At 40.6% G+C, this 19,204-nt stretch overlaps 1 protein-coding gene across 1 annotated transcript; it reads right to left on the minus strand.

Moving 5' to 3' along the window:
* Positions 1–912: 912 nt before the first annotated feature.
* Positions 913–14,936, minus strand: LOC119726492 (E3 ubiquitin-protein ligase PDZRN3-B-like). The gene is made up of 4 exons (XM_038198204.1): positions 14,089–14,936; positions 11,263–11,343; positions 3,584–3,679; positions 913–1,728 (listed from the first exon to the last, which is right to left on the minus strand). The coding sequence occupies exons 1-4, from the start codon at positions 14,791–14,793 to the stop codon at positions 1,555–1,557; spliced, it is 1,056 nt and encodes a 351-aa protein (XP_038054132.1). The 5' UTR covers positions 14,794–14,936; the 3' UTR covers positions 913–1,554.
* Positions 14,937–19,204: the final 4,268 nt, after the last annotated feature.

Below are 19,204 nucleotides of genomic sequence, written 5' to 3' on the forward strand. Positions count from 1 at the left end.
TAAATTGTGCACTGTACATGTACATGTACGACCACAAAAGACATTCATTTTATGCATACATTGTAGGATCATTGCTTTTTGTCCATTTTTTTCTTTGAAGAAACAAAATTGCTCAAAATCTTATAAAGTAGAGTTATTATCTCAGTGGGGATTGCTTTAAAAAAATATAGATTGCATAATATTGTAACTTGGGGTGTCGAATAACTGGTGTTGCTAATATAAGTAAAAAATGTGCCAGCAGGCATCCTATTTGGAAACTTCATTGTTAGTTTTCTTCCTAACGATACCATTTCAGACAGAATAAGTTTCACAGGGTGTTTGATACCAGTCCTACAATGTATCTTTCACTTTGAGCAAGGGTTCTGTCATTAAAATCAATAAGTACTTTTCCAGTATACATTGCAAATGTTCCGATGTGGCTTTAACAGTAACACATACACAAATATTGTTTTAACTTTTTCTCATGAACAATTACATGTACTTGTGCATCATATGAACACCGGAGACACTCATTCTTAACACGACACCATTACAACAATTACATTTTTTAAGTAATTTACTTTCTTGCTACTGAGGATCGCGGACCACAACATTTAGAAAATTGGGACACAAAGAGGAAATGACTAACAGTTCAAAGTGTAGCAGGAAGACATTTCAGCACCTACAAACCGCCCAGATGGCCAATGTGTGTACAAGTAAAAAGGTCTTCCATCGGCGGCTTTTAAAGCTCGGGACAAGATGAAAGAGTGCAGGGATAAATGGCTCCCCGTCCATTTTCACCGGTTACCCATGATGAGAACATTTATCAACAGCCATCCCAAAGACAAACTAGAAAACAAGTGCCGGCACCGAAAGGCAACGGATTCAAGTCGATCCTAGAGCCCTGTGACAGCAATTGGGGGGGGGGGGGGGGCAATTTGCCCGTGGGGTCCTGTATAAACAATTGACAAGTTTGCTGTCGGCAAAACCCCCCAGTTTGCCACCCTCGCAAGAAAAGGGAACAAGCACTTGACACGGAGGTGATAGAGCCGACAGAGCCGACTCGTAGCTTTTCCAAATCCTCTGATGGTGCCGCAAAAGGCTTTAAATGCCCAACTTTTCACTCAGACCCTAACACTCCACCCAAGATCGCAGATCGGAGAAAAATATGGGAGAAAATAACACACCAGGGCGTGTTGATCCTTGCAAGTAGGGGTAAAAAAGAAAGAAAAAAATCTGAAAGGGAGAGAATTGAGGGCACCCGTGGTCTTGTTTGTACAGGGGGCTTTTCTGCCATGGGGGTACATCACCTGTGCAACCTCTCGCAAAATACCGGGATTCACGACACCCATTGCGGATGGAATTACTGAGCCAACATACCGGACTATAGCAAGGGGTTGTTTTCTTCCCCCGGCCGTAATTCACACAGAGAAAAACAAGTCTTGCCGGACAATGGTGGAGACTGGGCTAGCCGTTAAACTGTTTTCCAATGTTGTCCAACCACCAAGACTTGGTCACAGCCCGAACTGCCCCACTCCTTTTATGCCCTTCCTTGATGGGCGATGTAAGTGGACACTACAATTCTGCGTTGGAACGGCTGATGAGGCATACATCACACAAAAAAAGGATCTTTTTCCTTCTTCTTCTTTTGTCCCTTGCAGCGTACGCAATCCAATTATTCCGTTCTGACACTTTAGCAGAGGGCAATGGCACTGCTGTCAAAGACTTCTTGGGGAGGCAAGGGAAATTCTTCCTCCGGAAAGAAAAGGAAGGGAAAAACATGACGTGACAGAAGGCTTTTTTTTACATCTGTGCTCAAGATCACTGTAACATTTTTGAACAGAAAATATTCTTAAAAAAGCACATCTTTACATTTTGGTGTTTTACATAATGTTCGCTCTCAGAGGAACAGGGGCATAAAAAAGAAAAGTGTAGTGCACTACAACATGTAACAAAAAAGGAAGTATTTTGTTAAACGAATTAGAATAATATTCCTGCTTAATTGTTTCTTAGGCCTGACAATCTTCATGTAAACATTTCAAGACCTGTGCTGTTTACTCGAAGTATGAGGTGACCAATGAAAACAGGTTGCCCAGAATGGCACGCACCTTGTGGTATAATTTATTATAAACCTGTATCACTGACCTTTAAAATTTGCAAACAATTCAGAATGGTTAGCGACCACACAAGGACACTTTAAATCTCTATCACCCTGGAAATATAAGTGGGTTGGACATGAATTAAAAACTCCAAATAAGAAAAAAAGATACTGCCTAATTTGCAGAGAAATCACAAAAGTGCTGACCAAAAATCAACATTTTGTGGTGGAGCAGCAAATACGAAAGCACAGTGGTTGAACAGTAGAATCTGTGAAGGTCGAACAGCATTCACAAGTTCTGTGCGGTGTTTGCAATTTTTTTTTCTGAAGCGGCGGATTTAACAGCACTGGGAGTATTAAATTTCAATAGCCGAACAAAAGACAAGGGGTGACCCTAGGGGTAGGTCTTCCTTTTTTGGAGAGTTGCTGCGCTACGAGTGTGTGACGAGAATGCTGTAGTGAGGATTTTCGCCGCTACCATTTTGTTCCTATACACATTAGCATAGAGGGTGCAGCACATTATGTGCATCAGTACATGCGTGTGTAGGCCTTTCCGCATACCGCTGTTGAGAACTTTTTTCCAATAGATGTGGTGAAAGTCTGGAAATCTTACTACTTAAAACAAGTTTGTTCAAACCAAAGCTCTTGACAAACCACTACTGCCTTGCTCTGGATGTTGGGCACATAATGTCGCAGACATAGCCTATTAAACGTCCCCAAAGACTTGGTATAAAGAGCCTATTAATTTGATTTTTGGGGCTCAGGCGCTGCCGGCAATCTTCAAAGGCCAGTCACATCCACACCACAGATCCCAAACTCAAGCAAATTGCCCCCCTCCGTCCAAATGACTTGTTTGCAGACAATTTGGGCATTCCCATTCCCCGAGTAGGAGTGCGAGTGTGTGTGTTAAGCGTGCTTCTGTCAAGCAGACCTTCAATTAGCACCGCGGATCATTGTGTGGTCTCATATATCACCACCCGGCACTTACCAGTCCCCAGCTAAACGTGATCTTCGGGCAGCCCGTGCATTTGATCTTGCATTAAGACCTCAGCAAGGTGAATGCACACTCAACACACACACACACACACAAGAAACGTCCGGTGCACGATGCAGTGATATACGGTCATTCATTGTTCTATGAATGGAAGCTTTTAATCAGGGTGAATGCAGAGCGATGGATCGGAACTCGATTTCGCAAACTAACCCAGTGTTTGCACTGGTTGCTTGTAAAATTGGATCCCACTCTATAATACTGCAGTGCACGCTACTTGTGTAGATTTTATGAATTTCTTAGACAGAATTAATTAAAAGGTACATACATACATGTACATTGTACATCACACAAACCAAATTCAAACACGTTTGCCAAGATCAAGTTTTAAAAAAATGGAACTTTACTTCTGAATAATGCTTCAACTAAAAAGTGGAAAGGATCTTGACCTGGAAAAAAAAGGTTTCACCTTCTTAAAAGGTTTATCTGCATTTGGGGGAGAAGAACTGACATACCTTTGTGATGCGGTCGTGCAACCTCAGTTGAGACTTGTCCGCCGGTCCGTTCTCGATGACCCTTGACACGATGATGCCCTCCGAAATACCCTCAACCTAAAAAGGAAAATAACACAATTGGAAGTCAGTGAAAGACTAGGAAATTTATTTTACCTACATGTAGTTCACGTTTTATGTGTACCTGTCTTAAAGATCTCTCATTTTGTGGCAAACAACATGTATATAGTCCTGTACATGTAGCTTTATGGCATACAACCTAGGCGCGGACATCCAGGAATTTTTTTACACTGGTTTATCTAGCTCCCACACCTATGCTCTTGAAACTCAATGGTTCTTGAGCCCACCCCCATATATAACATTTCAGGCATAATTTTTCTGCAACCCCATCCCCACTTGCTGTACTCTGGTAAAAAAAATTAAGTAACAGAAATACAGATGGTGAAGTACATTGTAAGACAGAAAAACTACTAGACAAAACTGACCTAGTACAAGCCACTTTGGAGAAAACTCACGCACAGGCAATGTAGAAAGCATTTGAACAGTACAAAATTGTTGGGACACATGTACATGTGTACATGTATGGAATTAGTTGCTTAAAATTAATGTCACATTTCGCATTCATGTACCACTGAAATGTGATTTCATTCTCTGAATTCAACCAACCTACAACCAACTACCCAGCCTGAACCTTGTAACAAATCAGTTAAAGCAGATACTAATGTATAACATTGTATTACATTATTCAGCTACTGTATTACACATCTGCTTCAAATACATTTGTATCAACTCAGTTTCAGTGTACTCTAGTATCAATAATGTGCTTCTCGTTACAAATTTACTGGCAATTGATTCCTTTTAAAGTGAGCAGGCTTTGCAAATTCACTCTCTCATCATGGAGAAACCTCCATGCTCTCATCCACAGTCCCTCTCGTACCCTCCCCTATCACCCAACATGCTGCCCTGAGAGACCTCCCATCTTCAGTAAAAAAATAACTCTGAAAGGAAATTGAGAGTATCATTACTTCAAAAGAGCTCCCTTCCCCTTTTTGAGGGCAAGTCCAATGTTTCTGCCAATCCTGATAGGAGACCCTGATAAGACCCATCTGGTCCTAGGGGCACTATGCAATCTAATAAAATCCCAGTGTGTGTGAGCCCGGGAGCCCCTAGGGTAGGAATGTCCAATAATGGTGGAGCTATTTCTGTCAGCGGATCGGGATTGCTGTTTAATGTGACCAGCATTTTTCATGTGACAGGCCATGTGATATTCCATTTTGGGGAACACTGGGTCATTGTCGGGCGGGTAACTTGTTACTAATTGAAATGTAAGCGTTGCTTTTGTGTCTGGAATGTTTTGGCTTAGCTTAAGGATCAGGATACAACAATTGAAGAAACAGTTCAATAACAAAAATTCAATATCTTATTCTTGCAAGGCAATAAAACAACTCTACTAGTTTCCCGATTAAACCAAGTAAAACCATAAACCAGTTTCTTGTCCACATCTGCTTCCTTTTTTTTTTTTAGAATTCAGAATACAATTTGAATTGGCATATTGGCAATATATTGTCTTTTTGTTTGTTTTTTATCAGCACAAGAGTCGATAAAATAGAAGATTCCATCCGCAATAATGGAAAATCCGCTATTTTGGGGGGTTAAATAAACGCCCGACTCCTTTATTTTTCCAAAAAGCCTTGACGAGAAACTAATATATTTTTTTACTCAGCCTTTTATGTATGTTATCTTAAAAATGACTTCACTTCAATTGAATTCTGTAGACTCAGTAGCAATGCACACTGTGTACAGACACATGTGGCACACATGGCCACCAGGCACACATGCCAACCAGTTTTTGTTTGGCCCCAACAACTACACTAGTTTTAAAGGCACGAAGTTAACCCTAACCCAGAAATGTACCTACAGGTTTAATGAGAAAAAAAATACCTCAAACTTAGTGGATATAATGTCTGGTTCCAAATACCCCGTTAAATTACCGTATTCCACAAGAAACGGTGTCAATCAATCATATCAGTGAACTTTGAAGGAGGTTATAAAAAAAGTGTGCCTGGGGGAAACAGAATTCAGTCACGAGTACCAAAAATTGTGAATACATTTTTTCACAATGTACAATAGCCACTATCTAAAAATGTCTGCAGGTTTATGCACCCTACCTACATAAGATTTTGAGTAATTTTGTTACTTTTTTTTTTTAATGTACAAAAAGAAAATGGTCCTACACGTACCTTTAAAAACAAGTATGTCATCATGTACTATGATTCCCTTTATTCAAAACCACTCCACATTTTCAAAGATAGTTTTTAGTGGGCCATACACAATTGATAATTGACAAAGTAAAACATCCCACTCTCTCTCTCCCGTAGCTCAAGAACCACAGAAGATCATGATTTACAAGCTTGCGCAAATTCCCAATCATGATAAACACTCTCTTGGGTGAACATTCCAAGTGCGCCAAAGAATCTCGTGAATGATGACAATCATGTGTTGCCGCAACACCCAATATTTCATATCTCAGTAGTAGGGAGAAGCAGAAGAAGAAAAAAATGTTCCGCGGTTGCCAAACAATGTCTCCCCCGATCGTTACTTTCCAATTGAGCGTGCAAACAAACTAACAATTCCCCCTACAGTAATATACACGCTCGCCTGGCCATATTTGGGTTGCTAGAGTGGTGCTGGGTGATAGAGCAGCAGTTGTCAGAAATATCAGATTTATTGGGATTTTCAGCCGATTGGGCAGACGCTATAAATCTTGATCGCATGTGATGCACATGACACTACCGTAATGTGCTACAGTTCATCATGTACGTGTGCATGTACAGTACATTGTGATTCCATAGCTAGCTTTTTTTTCTTCACATCAGTTTTGAAGCAATACTTTCTCATTCCGTCTTTGTACAAAGAGAACACTGTTTACACAATATAATTAAGAAAAGATGATAGGAACCACAGGTAAACAAATTTTGTACAATGTTGTAATTCAAGGGCAAGTGTTTCACATGTGCAGTGACTGTACAACTACAAGTATGAACTCAACTTGAAAGAGAAAACTGCAAAAAGTGTCCACATTTTGGTATGCCAAAGTTTCTTAAGTAAAATTCCTCTTCCGTTCATTTGCTCCCACACACCAAAATAACATCAATCTCATGTGACACTTTGTTTTAACTAACAGTTTGGTTAAATTAATTGGTTAATTAATATTCAACTCTTTGCGCGCAGTGAATCAGTAAAAACGACTCAAAATTACACAAGCTTGAGTTGAGACAGCTAGCAATATATTGGCTCAAATGTCACCGACCATCAGTTTCATTTTGTCAAATCATGGTCAAATTGAGGCAATTAATTCTGAACTCAGACAGTTAACTAATGCTTCATGGTGATCAACGTTAGCCAAGTTAATTCATTGAACAGTTCAATGCAAAAACTGTAGATCCAAATCTCGAGTCCTTCAATTGTGCCTTCCGGGCTTCCACAACCACCAACGACCAAACACAAACCAAGAAATACGTCTTCTCCTTTTTTTCTTACGTAAAACTGGAGTCAATTGCCCAAGATTGTTGACCCCAGCTGAATACCCCAGATGTGATTTACCTTGAAATTTAACACAGGATGCACAAAGGTGCAATATGTGCTACCTCACTGGACATGAGGTCACTACTCCAGAATGCATCATTCTCCGAACCCCCCAAGCCCCACCTCTCTCAAAATGAAACAGGAACTGCCCAAACTCATTCTGCAAGACTCCCCCATCCTATTGTGGGCAATGTACACTCTTTCAAAACTAGAGGAAGTTGCCATACACTCTGTACACCCACAGTCTTAATTGAGACACTTCATGGGTCTTCTTCTCAGAGGCTTCCGTGTTGTTTACACTCTTCCACTTGAAGGCTTGATAACATTTCTTTCTTTGGGGAGAAGGCTGCATGGGCTGTTGATTTTCTGTACGGCGTGATCATAGGGTGATTCATGCCCTACAGTCAATGAACCCTCCAGACAATGCCAGGGAGTAAAGCTGCTCCAAGAACAAAGATGCTCCTTCATAAACTGCTTGGGGTTTAATCTTCCAAGCAACTGATGAATAAACTAGTGTTGGGTACATCCTTCCTTACAAGGATATGACGTCGAATGACCCCCCCCCCCCCAATCGGCCGCAGGTCCACTGTTTCTTCGCAATTGATATTTTAGTTTTAACTCAAAATTTGTTTGTGTGCGCGCTTTGGGAAAGAATTCTTAAGTTACGCAGATAGTTCAACAGGATTAATTTAACAGCATAAGCTCCATCAAGCACTACATTTGAAGCCCATGTATTAGTTGTAACATCGCACATGGCAGTTTTGTTATTTTTGTCCGCGCTGCAGTTGTAGCAGTGTAGGGCACGCAGCTGGCGGCCTGGTCTAGTCTCCAAACGATCTGTCTGAAAGATCAAGAAGGCGACACAGTGATAGTGCCGTAATGGTTCATTTTATGGTATAAAGGTCCACTTTATGCTAAAACACCCCCCCCCCCCTTTTCCACCATGCTGACTACGGGCCTGCTACATGTACATGTATACTGTTGCATTTGTGTAATACTCAGAACGGTTGGCCAACTTCATCCACTGTTTTTATACTTGGGCCTTAACAACTACATGTATACCTACCTAGGCCTATGCCCTATGTACAAACCTTCCCAGGAAATTTGCCTGGGGTTTTAACTTTAACACCACACCAGCCTCATACCGGGTCCAATTTTAAGACTCAAGAGGAGGGATTAGTCACTAAGGACATGGAGAGGAGGATTAACAGAGGTTTTCTCTATGATGAGGGATAATCACACTTCCTTGCGAAAACTTTCCCCGGTCTCAAGACAGGGGATGAGTGCCTACCAACTTCGGCAGCAACAAAAACAGGAATACAACTGCACTGGCTGTGAGTGCTTTTGCCACTTAACAACACCTTTTCAAACCAGTTTCGGCAAAGGGAGTACTATTGCTTCTGAAAAAGCAAAAAGTAGGACAATGTTGCAACACAATAAAAGGGATGCTAACAACTCATGTTTACACGTTAGTGTGCAGAAAGTTGTGTACGTGTATGCCTTTAACGTTAATGCGTCTTGACTTAGTTTACTATTTATAGAAGTCCCAAGCTTACTCTAAAATTGGTATGGCAATGTGCAATTTTTATTTGTAAATTTATTTCTTGTCAATTGTTTTGTTGATCACATCTAGGCCCTATACTTGCTCCCTTAAAATTGAACGTTAATCCTTCATCTGACAGAAATTATTTAAAAGATACAGTTGGAATATTTTCAATGACAAAGCAGTTACTTATGGCTGATAGTTTACCCGTTTCTATTGGTCAGCAGCCCGTCACATGGGCGGTTTAAAACCACTGACAGCTCTGGTTTTTTAAACACTTAACTCCTGCAGCGCTGCATTCTGCGCCACATCGCACCGCATTCGCTGCATGCGCCAATCTCCATAATTTTGAGCACTATGCTCATGAGGCACATACCACAAACATGGCCAGAGGGGTCTTTCACAAAACATAAGCGAGGTAAAATTGTTGAACAAAATCGTTGGAAAATTGTGAATGTTTGACTTACCGGTATTTAGATTTGTTTTACTGAAAGGTATGGTATTCATGAATGGGAATAAATATGTGGCCCTTATTTAAAACTGGCCGAGCACATAGTTATTTCGTTATTGTTTAGACCATAATAGGAATGTTAAAAAAATATTAAATGGTCTCGTTGCAGGAACTGAGCAAGAAGTTGATACTGTAGTTTGGAGGGGGCCTAACTGATATTGTGAGGGTTAGAAATTTCAAAACGTAGCTATGTGTTGTTAGTGACACATTTTAAGTGACAAATTTTAAGCGAAAAGTGTGAAATGACAGTTTAACGAGTCCCGTAAAGGTTAACTGTGACATTTACTTTGGTTTTAACTGCTGTAAACACATACATCAATGTGCACACATCAGGGGTTAATGTCTCCATGCACTTACCCCAAGGAATTAACAGGATGATTTAAAGGGGCTCTGTACTGTTAATGTTACTTTATGGGGCAATGATCAAGCCTCTGGTAAATCCTTTACACACTGTGTTGACTACATCAACCAATGAATCCAGCACAGGTGTGCAGATGTCACTTATCACATGATTTGTGATAACTTTCTTTCATAAATCACACCAAAGACAAACTCCATCTCAAAAGCAGCCGACACAACCTCCCCACCACACTACCATCATTTACCACACACAAGTGCATTGACTACAATTGGGACAACATCTGAATTAAAGGCCATAAAATATGTCAACACAAGATGTAACACATCTTGTGGGCTTATGTAAGGGCCTTTTTTCACTATTCAAAATCTCTGTGATGGACCCGGGTCCAGTGCAGAGATTTGGGGAACCCTTTCAACATGGCTTCAACACGGGTTTGGTGCTCTACACGGGTAACTTCCAATCCTGGTCGAGACCAGGGTTGAGAAGCTCTACCCGGATAGAAAATCCAAAATCTACAGCTGACCCGTGTACACACAGGTGTAACTAAGTGTGAATGGTGTTTCAAAAAATGATGCCTTGTGGAGACCCGAGTATAATACAGAACAAAAGATTGTAAAGGTCTCCACAAGGCAATTTCTAAAGGTGAATAGGTCTCCACAAGGATTTCTCGAAATAAATATATGAACTTTACTCAAAAAGTAGGAATTTTCAAGGTATACTTATTGTCGCAAATTTAAGTATTTTATGTAAGGGATATTTGGTCGGAATTTCAACCCAGGAAAGTAATTCTGGTTAAAATAGGAGCATTTTGAAATAGCTTTCAACCATCTCACGATTTTGCACACAAGAGAACAAAGCGATGTCTCCCTGTGTGGTATGCCTTGCCTACCAGTGTTCAATTGGACCCAGTTACGCTTAGCCTACTGTGGAGTGGAGCTGTGTTGATTTCAACATAGGTAAGGGAGACGACAGAGTGAAAAGGCTTCAACTGCAGCTTGATCATTATCTTACATGATTCTAAACATCCCATTGCCCATTTTCAAGTCTTTTCAAAAACTGGTCTGAACTTCTTGTTCTGGCCCTCACTGATCCATCTTCCTATCATGACCAAAACAAAATTGATTCAGCAGTGCCGCTGTTATGTAACCATCAAACAGCCTTGAAATCTGCCCTCTGGAGACATGATGAAGTTTGCTAAATATTTTCTACACATAGGACTACTGCATAATTACCAGTGCTGACAATACCACAGTTTATACATAGGGTCCAAATGAATGCATAGTGACTCATGTTATTTGTTGCAGCAAACTTTGAGATACATGTGCCTCAGACAAATGATGCATAATTGGCAATGTTGTCGTCCAGACCATCCCAAGTCCAACACAAGTCTGGTCAAAAGTAATCCTTTCACAAGTCCAGCCACAAATTCATGTAAGAGGGGATGAATAATTACAAAGGAATGCTTTTGTCACAGTTCATTTGAATAGCTTATGACTTGACTTGGGACTGGAGGACTTGAGATGGACTTGTGAGGACTCGTGACAGACTTGACTAGTACAACAATGGCATCGTGTATTGCCGAGTAAATACCTACCTACATGAAGGCCTATTTTCACTTTTAAAATCGAAACAAAAACAGTACAAAGTTTGTCAATATTGAAACTGACAGACAAGCAACCTACCCGATTGCCACCAATTATATTAAATCCAAGGCTGCCATTTTCGCGACCAAGTTGCAAAGCGAGAGGAACTTCTTCGCAAGGCTGTGGAAAAACAAAACAGAAAATTGTTTAATGCCTTTCCTCTTGAAAATAAGTTGAGAAATGGCATGAATAACACTTACTGAAACATCAGAATAGACAAAAGTATGTTACTGAAAGTGAAATGAGGATTTTATCAGCAAACAGTTTGAAAAGCTACCAGAAATGTTTTACTTCTGCACTCAGTCATTCACTTAAAAAAACTGCGACAAAAAAAATCAGAAGCTCTTTTACACAGAAATTTCACAAAATTCCTGGCCATTTTGAGTCTTGTTTACATGCATACACATGTACTTCCAAACGTAGGGGAGTCTCCAATAACGTTCCTTCTAAAAAATCACATCCTGCTGAACACATCAAAATCATGATCCACAGCCCCCCTCGTGGTTCTGATATTTTCGTACTGGGAAATTCCTCATAAGAATGGACTTTGATTTCAACCACACCGCATTCACTTCTCACCAGGCCTTCGAGAGGACGACCGATAACAAATTTGTCGCACCGCGGGGTTCTTTTGATATTTGTGCGAAATATTTAGCGTGAAATTAATTGCCCGGTTGGGACCAACTGCCAAGTTCTGGTCACAGCACTTTGGATTTTTGGAACCCTAAGACAGCCATGTTTATTTTTGTTACGCTTACCCGGTACATAAAGTTGACCACATCAATTTTGATCGTAATAGAGAGGTGTGATACTGATAAGTACCAAGTTTCACCTTCAGTTTTAAGAAAAAGCAAATTATGAGACAGTGACAATGCAATAGGGAAGCTGACTACAAGTGAAAAATGGCCCCCAAAACTCAAAAAGTACTCAGGAAAATAACATGTTCTTTCAATTACACATATTGTATGAATCTAACCGTATCCCTTTCAATGAAGTGAAATGCTGAAGTATGTGTGCATACATCCAAATTGTATTTTAATGTCTTTCAGGGTTGCTTAACATTGTATGGCATTTACAACAAGCCTATGACTTCTTTTTCAGTTCAGAAATTGTATTCCACCAAGCATATTCTCAGTGCCATGTTGATACACATGTGTGAGATCTATCATTTATTGTGAGAAAAAAATGAATCATATAAAATCACTGGCTAGTCTACTGTGCATAATCTTTGTTTAATATAAACTGTATTTTTTAAACAGATTTTCTTCAATGTTTGTCATTAATCAAAAATATTTACTTTGTGAGGGTCAGAAATAAATACTCAGTCTCAAAGCCTATTTAGTGATGTCCCCAAGGTCCAGGGGAAAAAAAGCAGAGAAGTCCAGAAAACAACATCATCAGTTGAGAAAAAAAGTTTGCCTTAATATTATCCCATGATTTACACTGTAAACAAAGCCTGTTTGCTAGCCTACAATGGAAGCGGCACTTGTAAAGGACAAGCCCGACAAAAAAAAAATTTGGCCACTCAGCCTAGCAATTCCAAACACTGCGCTTGTTTACCCTCCCAGTCTGGACATTGCCTGCTTGTATCTTTTGTGCACATAAACAAGATCAATGTAGAATGGGGGGGGGGGGGTTCTGGACAATTTGAAAGGCCGTTGTCCCAGATGTGATGAGTTGGCATTGGGTTGCGAGTGGGTGCGTGCACACACACAGAGGTTATGGCTCCAGTGAAGGCTAGAGATAGGCGGTCTGGCTTCGTCCCCCTTGTCCAGGCAGGCGGAAGTCCTTGGGAGCCAAACAAGTGGCTGTCTGGCAGAAGACTTTAGGGAGACCAGACTACCACAAATCGTGAGAGGGGGATTGTTGTTCGGGGCAGGACACCCTGTGGAGAAAACTGTGTCCTGTGGGGATAATTCTGAGCTGATTCATTGGGCTGTGGTTGGCCACCAGACTGGCTTTTTTTTTTTTGAAGAGACACTTCAATATACAGCCCTTCCGACAGAAAAGATGGAATGTGAAGGCTAGCCATTTAGCTTTTAAAAATGACAATAGATGGCCGGGATTATGAAAGGCAGACACGAATTAACCTCAAATTTCAATACTTGGGTATTATTTGAGCGAAGGTTTCATTTCTGGCTGTATCATTCACAATATAGTATGGGACCTTCATTGAAAAGCTGTAATTTATTTTACTGAATTTTACAAGAAGTATAAATTGAAAGGTAAATTATACATGCAAGGTGAATGACACTGTGGAGATGGGGCTTCTCATCAAGATTTTTTGTCACAATGTTTTCATGGAGTACTTATTGATAGTGCCAAATTTTTGGACTAGGAGTAGTATCTGTACCACATGTGATTAAATAAACAGATAATTATTTCAACTTTGTTGGCCAAACTGCAAAAGTAGAATAATTATATAATAGTAATCCACTACAGAGAATGGAAATATCCATCGATACCAAAAACCGAGAATGAACATTAAAACCCTAACCCCCTACTGTCTTTTACCAAGTACAGGACCAAGTTCGCCAAAATCCATCAATCACACTGCTTCCAATGCATGCTTTGCTTTAGTCCTCCAGGCCCAACTCCATCAATATTTAGTCAAACCATGGAGGAATAAGAAACCAGGCCTGCAGGACCAAGTCCCCCAAAATCCACCGAAATGTGGCGATGGATTTTGATGGAGTTGGGGAGGTTAGGGTTAAATTAATTTTAGAAATAGGCCTTAAGAATTGCAAGTTAATGTTATTGTTCACACAAATTATTTAACAACCAAACACCTTAAAAAACTTCTTCAATCAGTAAATGAAAATGACTTAAAATATTAATGTAAATCCACGTGTTTCTTTTCCTCACCCTATCATAAACGGCCATTGCCGACATGTATTCCACTTCCGCTTTGCATTCGTTCAGCTTTTTCTGATACCGGAGCGCCTGCATCTGTATCTCATTCTGCAAGCAAGCGATCTGAGCCAGCAGGGATTTCTCCCTCTTGCCGAATCTCACAGTCGTCTTCTTGAGACTGTGCTCCTGGCTCGATATCTTGGCCTGCAAGTTGGCACAGTGGGCCTGCATGGCTTTCAGGCAGCTGTGGTCCGCCACGGCGTTGTGTTGGAGGACCAGGTTACAGCCCTGTTCGCACCGGCCCACGGGCCGGTACTCGCACTGCTGCGTCTGGTGCTGAACCTGGTCCTTGATGTTCACCACGGCTTCGCAACCTTTGTTGGCGCAAGTCACCGGCGCAAAATCGCAATCTTCCAGGTGTTGGGGCAGCATTTGGATCTTTACCACCTCCTGGCAGCCTCGGGTATGGTTGTCGCAGCGTATCTCCAACTTCATGATCAGGTTGCGGAGCGGGAGGACGTTGTTGAGCTCCTTGGTGGAGAACTTGTCGCACTTGAGCGGGCAGCTTCCGTGCTGCACGACCCAGGGCAGCACGCAGTTGCCGCAGAAGACGTGTCCGCACGGCGTGGCCAATGGATTCTCCAGCACCGCCAAGCAGATACTACACTTGAAATCCTCGTCCACCGGTCTGGTAAATCGTTCCAAATCGTAGCCCATCGTGAATTTCGCTATCCGTTCGGGCTATCAGAGACGACATAAGTGGAAGAAAACACGAAGAAATTATCCTAGCGTGCACTAATCACGATGCTCCTTCGTCCACTCGCCACTACCACATGTGTTGTGCTGGTAGAAAAAAAAGAGACCTGCCAACACACACGTTGAATGAATGGGGCGGTCCTTTCTTTTGTTCACTGGCAGTGTCGTGATTCGACGGCTGTTGTATTCTGTCTCCAATTCAGGTTTCTATCATTCGTGTTAATATGGTGCATCTGGCAGAATAACCAAATTTATTTTTTTCCTTTTTTGTGGGAGTGGTCAAACATGTTTTATAAACTGAATTGTTCTTGTGAATTTACTCCACATGCATCTGGTTCAATCCTAGCGGCGAAAAAGTACTGTAGATTGTCAGAAGCGGGGTGGTTTCTATAAAATGGGAGAAAAGGCAGACTTTTGTGGCAAATATTCGAAAGAAACAGATTTTGTCTCAAAACTATTACAAATCGATTAATCTACTCCCAACATTAATGCATTTCCAAACTCATTTTGACGTTAAAACAAAAAATTGTTCATTTTTCCTTTTACTCTATAATACTCAAATTAAGAACTTGGCACTCAAGGCCCTGCTTATGAAATTTTTAGTTTTGTTGACCCATATTTGGAACTATGAATGCATACCCTATAATACGCAATCCTGCATGCATACCGTACATGCATGCATGTGTTGGCAACCGCAAAACGAAACATGTATCAGTCGTCGGTGCAAACAAACCACACTATCGCATCACACGCTCTGTCACCCACAACTTCTTTGATGCTGATTGGTCAATACTGGCCAAGTTAGCGGCCCCTTTGATGTCATCGTTATTCACCCACCCCCATCTCTAATTGCGCACCTAGGTTCCATCCAAAAGAGGCTCCGAAAATAAACAACTTGTCAAGCTCTGGAAAAAAGTGGTGTTCTCTTCTTAGGTTTAGAATTCCTGAATACAATGCGGAATATCTTTGAGGTCTTTTTCCCTCCATATTCACTTCTCAACAAAAAATGAGAATCGTGGCTTTAATCTTGTTTGTTTACACAGTATTGGCGTTTATAGAATGCCGACGTTGCAGGGCACTGACCCGGGTGTTTGGCTGATAATATACGGACCCCTGTCATTTATATTTCGGATCTCCTTATTTCGTATTACTGAGAACCTGCGTGGTGGGGTATTATCGCTGCGCGGCCGATAATACCCCCACCAAAAATAGCAAAATAAACACACATTTATTCAGAACTTCTTTCTTGTCCTGTCAGCAACCATCCGTGGCTCGTCAGGTTTCATAATTTGGGTTTTATATCAGGGCAACACACGGATTACGGGTCGATCAGTAGTTAGATTCTACCACCCAAAATCTCGCCCGAAAAGCATCAACATTATTGGCTGCTTGACGCCCTCTATCAAGAAACACGCGATTGCTTTTTACAAAATTTCACCTGCGAAACCAATGAATTTTTCACGCAAATTTGTTGAGTATTCGAAATTGAACAAAATTTAGTATTCAGTTAAAATTATGCAGCTTTAATACTTAAAGCTACTCAATAGACCACATCTTGCAAATTATATTTTTTTTTACGAACACCAAGAAATTCGAAAGGCAATTATATCCTTACATTCTTGTGTTAATTCACAAGCTATGTAACAACTAATATGTATAGGCCATTCGAACTCATTTTGTAAAAGACAAAATGATGTTCAGACAAAAAAAAGACGCATATAATGATGTCAACTCGAGATATGTTAAAGTACATTTTCTCTCTTTTTCACTCAAAGTCCAGGGGCGGGGGCGGGGGCGGGGGGGGGGGCAACGGGAGCCAGCCCCCCCCCCAACAAACAAAAAGAAACCAATTTTTTTTTAAGTGACTTCGCCAAAAAGGTAGCCACTGCGTATGCAACATCAACATTGCGACGCCATGCACCATTGCCATGCTATTATAGTGCCCCCACCCCTTGCTTTTCATATTAAATTTGGAGCAGAACATTTTTGAACTCACTTTATCGGGGACCAAAACAAAAGGTTGCCCCCCCCCCCCTTGCTTTTGCTTTTACCATGATAAAAACGGGAGAAATGCGACTTTTTTACGGCATCCATTGTTATGATTGGTTCTCTTGTCATATATCGAGCACAATCATGTTTATACCAAGCAGACGCAGTAGCAGCTGAAGAACGGTTCCGTCGCCCGGCCCGGCGCGGCCCGGCCCATCCAGGATGGATCTGTCTGTGCGATGCGTCTTCATCGTCTACTCCCATGAAATAACTTACATATAACTTGATGAAAATGGACACAAAACCCTTTTTGAAAAAAAAATCGCAAATATTGTTTTCGACGATCGATCGATCTACATTATTACAATAATTATGCATAGGGGAGAGTGCTCCGTCGACATAAAAGACACTCTACAAGTATAGTTACAAAATGAGTGGTGAGTTTTTGAATCCACCAAAATTCGTTGCACAAGAAAATCGATTACAATTGGCTTCGAATGGCGCAACTTACTCAGTTTATCGATTCACTTTATCGGCTGCATCGTGTAATGACATATTATAGGGGAAACTTTAGTTTTGTAATACCATTTTCATAATTAATCCACAAGATGACAGTTTTAAAAGATAACTTATTGTTATACATACAGAGTGTGCCAACAAAAAGTGCAACATTCAGAAAACAAATAATTAAAACTGTTTAATGTTTTTTCCTTCAGTGAAATTATATATTACATTAAAGTCTGACCTGACTATTTCTCAGTCCACTCCTTTTTACCCCATTCCATTCGGGTCCCTAGATCCAGAAATACAATCAGTAATAAGTGAAAGGGTGTCAATTTTACTTGGGCCACTCTCACCTGGACATGCTGAATCTGGGTTAAGCATTGAATAGGCATTGAAGTTGACGACATCACAGGTGAGAGTGGCCCAAGTAAAATTGACACCCTTCCACTTAATTGACTGTATCTCTATAGATCTAGGGATCCAAATGGAATGGGGTAAAAAGGAGTGGATTGAGAAATAGTCAGGCTTTAATGTAATACATAATTTTATTGACGAAAACAAAAACATTTAACAGTTTTATTTATTTGTTTTCTGAATGTTGCACTTTTTTTGGCACACTCGGTATTCATGCTTGCGCACAACATACCTCTGCCTGTATAGTGTAAGCAATTTTATTATGAAGTAAAGAAATTGTGAAGCAATTTTTTTTTGTGCCAAAATTATACATGAGTCACTTCCTCAACGGTCATTTACCTAATCTAGTAGTGTATGTATCCTTCAATGTGATGGAGTCATCATACAATGATTCGTGTAGTGAGGCTAATTATGCAGTGTGGTATTTGCGTAATATAGACTAACAGTAATTGAGGTGTCTATTCAGCAGACGTCTGGGGGAAAAAATGCCAGACTATAAATGATTGTTATCGCGTGCAGTCTTCAAGGCGTTGAATTATTCATGACTCTCTCCGTAAACGTTTGGCTAATAATTCCCGCCTCTTTCTAAGTCCCACATAACAGGCGAGACCGGATTAATTATTGACGTGATAATTGCCGGTAACGGGACGGTCTTTTGTTGCGGTTTCCTCGGACGGGGATTAAAGCTGACAGGTCGTGAATAAGGAGCCTCGACTTTTACGAAATAAACCAATTAAGTCGTGGAAGGAATGGTACAGTGGGTGGTTTTTTTTTTTTGGAGCATTACGAACTGGACAGCCGTGTGTCCAAATCATTATAAGATTGATGATCGAAAGATAATATGATTGTGAGATCTTTTGAACTTTAAAATCAATCAGTTAGGCCTAACGTATATTGATTGAACATTTGGCATGTGTGCACATTTCGTTCTCGCTTTATTATTGAGGAGGATTTACTTGAAGAATGGAATGCCATAATATTTGTTTTATAATACTCTTCACAAAACACATAGAATAGAGATTGCAACATAATATTGATTGTAAGCCACCTCATTTCTTGATCAAACAATGCGTTCGTGTGAAATTTAAAGATGACAGCAGAGGGCGCTATTGCACTTTGCGGACAATCTTATAAGATGTCAACAGTGCAATAAAATCACGGGATGACAACATCCCGAGAGTGGGTTGACGACATCCTATTTTTATTTTAGGATGAAGATTTCCTTCTCATGTTGTCGAAGTCCTATACTTTTTAGGATGTCGTTATTCCTTGATAGATTATCTCCAGTTGTCGACATCTAACGTGTAAGATTTCGCCATCCGAGTGATAAAATTTCGTCTCAGGATGTCGACGTCTTACGTGTAAGATATCGTCATTCCGTGATAAATTAGGTCATTGTCAAGATCGAAACATCTTAATGGCACCAAAGGGTCCAGTATTACACTGCCATAGATCTAATTACGCG

Source organism: Patiria miniata, unplaced genomic scaffold (genome assembly GCF_015706575.1).
Source record: "Patiria miniata isolate m_02_andy unplaced genomic scaffold, ASM1570657v1 HiC_scaffold_2, whole genome shotgun sequence".
NCBI lineage: Eukaryota > Metazoa > Echinodermata > Asteroidea > Valvatida > Asterinidae > Patiria > Patiria miniata.